This window comes from Silene latifolia, chromosome Y, assembly GCF_048544455.1.
Source record: "Silene latifolia isolate original U9 population chromosome Y, ASM4854445v1, whole genome shotgun sequence".
Lineage (NCBI taxonomy): Eukaryota > Viridiplantae > Streptophyta > Magnoliopsida > Caryophyllales > Caryophyllaceae > Silene > Silene latifolia.
The window spans coordinates 292,274,062-292,280,061 of record NC_133538.1 but is presented as its reverse complement, the minus strand read 5'-3'; the positions used below and the strand labels follow the sequence as shown (position 1 = coordinate 292,280,061).

At 47.1% G+C, this 6,000-nt stretch overlaps 2 protein-coding genes across 2 annotated transcripts; both read right to left on the bottom strand.

The window, feature by feature from the left end:
- Positions 1 to 1,042: 1,042 nt before the first annotated feature.
- Positions 1,043 to 3,793, bottom strand: LOC141630929 (uncharacterized). Its single transcript, XM_074443666.1, has 6 exons — positions 3,555 to 3,793; positions 3,271 to 3,404; positions 2,047 to 2,619; positions 1,884 to 1,980; positions 1,550 to 1,682; positions 1,043 to 1,276 (listed from the first exon to the last, which is right to left on the bottom strand). Exons 1-6 carry the CDS (start codon positions 3,791 to 3,793, stop codon positions 1,043 to 1,045), a joined length of 1,410 nt encoding a protein of 469 aa, XP_074299767.1.
- Positions 3,794 to 4,070: 277 nt separating this feature from the next.
- LOC141630927 (uncharacterized) lies at positions 4,071 to 4,454 on the bottom strand. Its single transcript, XM_074443665.1, has one exon. The coding sequence runs from the start codon at positions 4,452 to 4,454 to the stop codon at positions 4,071 to 4,073; it is 384 nt and encodes a 127-aa protein (XP_074299766.1).
- Between the last annotated feature and the right edge of the window lie 1,546 nt (positions 4,455 to 6,000).

The window sequence follows — 6,000 nt, the reverse complement described above, 5'->3', positions numbered from 1 at the left end:
GGCAAGTCAAACCAGGGCCGTCGTTTGGCCTGGTTCACCACCGTGCCTCACCAACCGCCCCATGTTCTCGACTTACAACCACCGCAGCCATCACCTATCTCCTGCCAAACCACCACAGCCCTGCTCGCCGTCAGACAACGCACCCAGACGCCGTGGCGCCGCCGTTTCGACCTCCCCCGAGTCCACGGTGGCGCCACTCCAATCCTAACCGTCTAAACCCGCCTGAAAACCCGTATTTTAACCCGTTGCTACCCTATGTCGATGCCGCCTCTCCCTGCCACTACGACCGCCTAAAACCTCCCTAACAACCACCACAACACCCGACACATACCACACAACTCAGATACCCCGTCAACAACCACCAGTACCGCCTCCCTAAGACACGCCACAACAATCAAAACCCGACAGAGAAAGCGAAAACAGAAGGGAAGGGTTGCACTCATACCTTTTCTGCCACCACAACAGCCACCAGGGTCGTCTACGGACGTCGACAACCACCCTAAAGCCTTCCTTGCTGCGCCGTCAACACCCACACTCACTCTCTCTCTCGATTTGCGTGAAGGTTGAGATTGATGCCGATGAAATGAGGGAGGCGGGTGAGGGAGTAGGGTTTTGTAGTGCTAGGGTAAAATTAGGTTAAAAACATGATGGTGGGTGTTGGGTTAAACATGTTATTGGGTAAACTCAAATGGGTCGAGGGTAAATGGGTTAGCTCACATCTCGAATTCCATATAAACCCGTCTCAATTAACTTACGAAACAACTCGATCTTACGATACAACGCGAGTCAAGTAAAATAACTTAACGTAATTATCGACTAAACAATTAACCCGACTTAAATAGTAATATAAAATACGGAGTATTACAGTCTTCCCCCCTTAAAATGAACTTCGTCCCGAAGTTCGCTCATCTAGCAAACCCCCACGCATCGATGTGGGCACCAAAACAGATTTTCTAGTATAAAGAACTCATGGACTTAGGCCCATAAAACAAAATGTTACATTCTACCCTCCTAAAAAGAAAGTTACGTCCCGGAACTTACCTCATGCAAACAGGTGTGGATAGCTTTCCCTCATGGAAGCCTCAGTCTCCCATGTAGCTTCCTCAACATTGTGGTTAGTCCACAAGACTTTCACCAAAGCTGTCTCTCCATTCCTGGTCTTCCTCACTTTCCTGTCCAAAATCTCCTTAGGTGTCTCCAGATAGGACAACTGCTCATCCACCTCGATCACCGCAGGACTCAACACATGTGATGGATCGCTCAAGTACCTCCGCAACTGGGAAACATGAAAGACATTGTGAACTCTGGCTAACACTGGTGGCAAAGCTAAACGGTATGCCACCTCTCCAACTCTGACCAAAATCTCATAAGGTACGATGAATTTCTGACTCAGATTTCCTCGCTTCCCGAACCTCATAACTCCCTTCATCGGCGACACTTTGAGTAGTACCTTCTCTCCCACCTCGAAATAAATGTCACTTCTCCTAGTGTCAGCATAGCTCTTCTGTCTCTCATGGGAAGCTCTCATCTTTTGCCTAATAATCTGTACCTGTTCAACCATCTCCTGAATCATCTCTGGCCCCAAAACGACAGCGTCAGATCGATCATCCCAACACACAGGACTCCTGCATTTCCTACCATAGAGTGCCTCGAATGGTGCCATCCCAATTCTAGCGTGATAACTGTTGTTTTAAGAAAACTCGATCAACCCTAGTCTGTCCTCCCAAGATCCGCCAAACTCTAGAACACAAGCTCTCAACATATCCTCGAGGGTCTGAATAGTCCTCTCTGTCTGACCGTCAGTAGCAGGATGAAAAGCGGTGCTCATCTTCAGTTGAGTACCCATCAATGACTGCAATTCCTGCCAGAACTTGGATAGAAACCTGGAATCTCTGTCGGAGACGATATCTTTAGGCACACCATGCAACTTTACCACGTACTGAACATAAGCCTTAGCCAACTCAGCCTTACTCCAAGTATCTTTCATGGGAATAAAGTGAGCTGACTTGGTCAACCTGTCGACGATCACCCAAATCATGTTGTTACCTCTTTGAGTCCGAGGCAACCCGACGATGAAGTCCATGGATATACTCTCCCACTTCCACTCTGGCACATCTAGCGGCTGAACTTTCCCCTGCGGTCTCTTGTGTTCACCCTTCACCCTCTGGCATGTCAAACATCGAGACACGAACTCAGCGACTTCCTTCTTCATATTAGGCCACCAGAACGTCTTCTTGAGATCCTTGTATAACTTATCTCCTCCAGGATGTACAGAATCAGGAGTAGCATGTGCCTCAGTAAGAATTTTCTTCTTCAGTTCCTCGTTAGCTGGCACACACCACCTCTGTCCAAACCTCAAGCTCCCATCTGAATGAATACTGAATTTAGAGTAAGGTTCTGCACCTGCCTGCTCTACCGCATTGCGCCATTTCTGAAATCTAGCATCCTCTTTACAGAGCTCTCGAATCTCCTCGTACAACTCCGGCTCAACTGTCATATCTCCAATGGTCTCACCTCGTCGGATCATGTAAATCCCCATCTTCCTTAGCTCACCCAGCATCCTCACCCGGGATCTGGCACTGATCAGGGCGTGGATAGACTTCCGACTCAAAGCATCGGCTACAACATTCGCTTTCCCTTCATGATAGAGTAAGTCCATGTCATAGTCGCCAATCAACTCGATCCATCTCCTCTGTCTCATGTTCAGCTCCTTCTGAGTATAGATATACTTCAGGCTCTTGTGATCAGAAAATACCTTGAAAGTCGCTCCATAGAGATAATGTCGCCACAACTTAAGGGCAAACACCACGGCTCCCAACTCTAGATCATGGGTAGGGTAATTCTTCTCATAGGTCTTCAATCGCGAAAGCGTCGCGATTACCTTCCCGTTCTGCATCAACACACACCCTAACCCTTTCTTGGAAGCATCAGTATACACTTCGAATTTATCATTCCCATCTGGCAAAGCAAGGATAGGAGCTGTGGTTAGGCGCTCTTTAAGTGTCAAGAAAGCCTTCTCACAACTCTCATCCCAAACAAACCTGTTCTCTTTCCTCATTAGGGATGTCAATGGTTTTGCTATCTTCGAAAAGTCTTTGACAAACCTCCTGTAGTATCCAGCTAGTCCCAAGAAGCTTCGAATTTCGCCCACATTCTTTGGACTCTGCCATCTAGTCACCGCCTCGATCTTGCTAGGATCCACTGACACTCCCTCTTTGGAAATCACATGCCCCAGAAAGGCAACTTTCTTCAACCAGAACTCGCACTTACTCAATTTGGCATACAACTTATTCTCTACCAAAGTTCTCAACACTATCCTCAGATACTCCTCGTGCTCTTCCTCATTCTTGGAGTAAACCAATATATCATCGATGAATACAACCACGAACTTGTCCAGATAAGGACTGAACATCCGATTCATTAGGTCCATAAACACAGCTGGCGCATTGGTCAATCCGAAGGGCATGACCACGAACTCATAGTGTCCATATCTAGTTCTGAATGCAGTCTTAGGAATATCCTCGTTCTTTATCCTCAGTTGATGATAACCCGACCTCAGATCAATCTTCGAGAACACTCCAGCCCCACTCAATTGGTCAAACAAATCATCGATCCTTGGCAAAGGATTACGGTTCTTGATAGTCACATTATTCAACTCTCGGTAATCCACACACAGCCTCAAACTTCCATCCTTTTTCTTGACAAATAGGATAGGTGCTCCCCAAGGTGAAACACTGGGTCGAATATAACCCTTCTCAGCCAATTCATCCAATTGCTTCTTCAATTCTTCCATCTCTTTCGGTCCCATACGGTATGGTGGTTTAGAAATAGGTCCGACTCCGACTTTAGATCAATGGAAAAGTCAACGTCGCTTAGGTGGTAGCCCGGAATCTCTTCCGGAAATACCCCTCAAAGTCTCTCACCACGGGTATGTCGAAAATCCTAGGGGTCTCGGACTCTCTATCCCACATCGACACAAGATCAACGGTCTCCCTTCCTCGGACTCGATTTGAGGGTGTTTCTTATCGAAATAAATTTGACTTTGGGTTTGACCACTGTATCCCTTGAGGTTACTCGACTCCCTTAGGTCCTCTTAATGATATTTTCTTTTGGTAACAGTCAATGAAAGCTTTGTACTTCCCCAACCAATCCATCCCTAGAATCACCTCGAAACCACCCAATGGAAACTCCATAAGGTCACAGTGAAAGACAACCTCCCCAATCTGAATAGGTACACTAGTATAGATTCTATCACAAGACACAGACTCTCCCGAGGGTACTATAACAGAATCGACCACTCTATCATATGCAGTAAGGTTCAAGGCTCTAACATGCTCCCTAGATATGAATGAATGTGTAGCACCAGAATCGAATAACACGAAGGTGGGTTTAGAGTTGACAAGAAAAGTACCAGTCACTACGTGAGCATCCTCCTTAGCTGCTTCCTTTCCCATGGCAAAGAGCTTGCCACTTTGGACTTAGCTCCCGGGCCCGACTCGATGAAGCCGTGCCAGTTGCTTATTCCCCTCATTCTGGTTCCTCAAAATTGCCACCCCCAGGCTGGGCTGGTTCGGTGCTACGGTTCGATAGTTGTTGTAGCTTCCTTGATAATCGTTACTTGCCCCGGATCGGGCACCTCCTCCATAGCCGAGTGTTAGGAGTACGGTAGTTGTTGTACCACGATCCTGCTGTTCGAGATCCACGAACCCATATGTAGGTGTCCTGGAAACCCCATTGGTTTCCTCGAAACTTCTACTCCCATCTCTTGTGCCCCAACTTCCCACAGCCAAAACAAGTGACCACCGGGCACATTACCTCCAATACTAGCACCTCTGAATCGCCTCCGCTTTGATTCCTCATCCCCGAGCACTATTGGTGGAGTATCCACCGAACTTGCTGGTTCACTTCTTGGCCCCATATTATCACCGACGTTTCCGGCTTCCTCTTCTCGGCTTTTCCTTTCTTATCCTCCTTGATCCGCTCGGAGAGCCTCTCGAAGCGACACCGGCCCTCGGGTAGATGTCCTGAACGGTGGTAGGTGGAGCTGCCGTGAGCCTCTTCTTGATATCCACCGTCAGTCCCCTCTCAAACCTCATAGCCAACATGGTCTCGTTCTTAGCAAATTCATCGATATATGAAGCCAACAGTCGGAACTTCCTATGGTATGTGTCCACCGTCATGTCCTCTGTCATCTTAAACGTATCGAACTCCTCCCTTAGCTTAGCTTTCCTGAACTCTGGCATGAACTAGTCCGTTAGTATCGCTTGAAATTCCAACCAAGACACGTATCCTTCCTCAATATCCCTAGCAATATGTCGGATCTCCGCCTTGTTCCTAGTCCACTATTCCCCAGCTGTGGCCCTGAGGTAGTGGGCAGCCTGGTCTACTTGCAGCTCTTCAGGACAAGCTATCAGCTCGAATAGGTTGGTGAACTCCCGACACCAATCTCCCAGCAAGTGAGGTTCCCCCTCTCCAGTGAAAATGGTAGGGTTATGCCTCGCCACTATTGTACTCATCTTAGCAGGGTCGATTTTTTGGCCTTTAGGGCCTCATTCTCAGCCAGTAGCTGATCTAACTCTGCCTGGGTGATGTTTACAGCCGTGTTCCTTCGTAGAGGCATGACTATAAGAAAATTTTAGGAATTAGCTGCAACACAAAATCACCTTGGCAACTCTAGCCAATTCTATCACTTCTTACCCTACTTGTCTACCTAGCATGGTTTAGGGATCATATAACCGCATATCACTAGACATAGTCTTCTAACACAAACTTTATAGAGATATAAGTATGAATCAACTTTAAAACATGCAAAGTATTATGCCACAACCTCCCATCAACTCTTTTATGCAACAATTAATATATCAATCAGTTAACACTTAGGCAACGATATATGAATTCATACTCAACATCATGCAACTTTTCTACCCTTTCTCTCATTTACACTCAGGGTTCCCGGGTCAAACTGAGAGGGCCAATGGTTCGGTGTGAGGGGGCCCCTAA

Bases quoted from the DNA above. Each gene is read 5' to 3' on its own strand.
- LOC141630929 (XM_074443666.1), bottom strand. From the start codon at position 3,793: ATGGAAGAATTGAAGAAGCAATTGGATGAATTGGCTGAGAAGGGTTAT. The intron at 3,405-3,554 runs GTCGGGTTATCA...TCGGATGTTCAG, and splicing joins TTCTCGAAGATTGATCTGAG to TCCTTATCTGGACAAGTTCG. The intron at 1,981-2,046 runs GTAACAACATGA...TTCCCATGAAAG, and splicing joins GTTGCCTCGGACTCAAAGAG to ATACTTGGAGTAAGGCTGAG.
- LOC141630927 (XM_074443665.1), bottom strand. From the start codon at position 4,454: ATGGGAAAGGAAGCAGCTAAGGAGGATGCTCACGTAGTGACTGGTACT.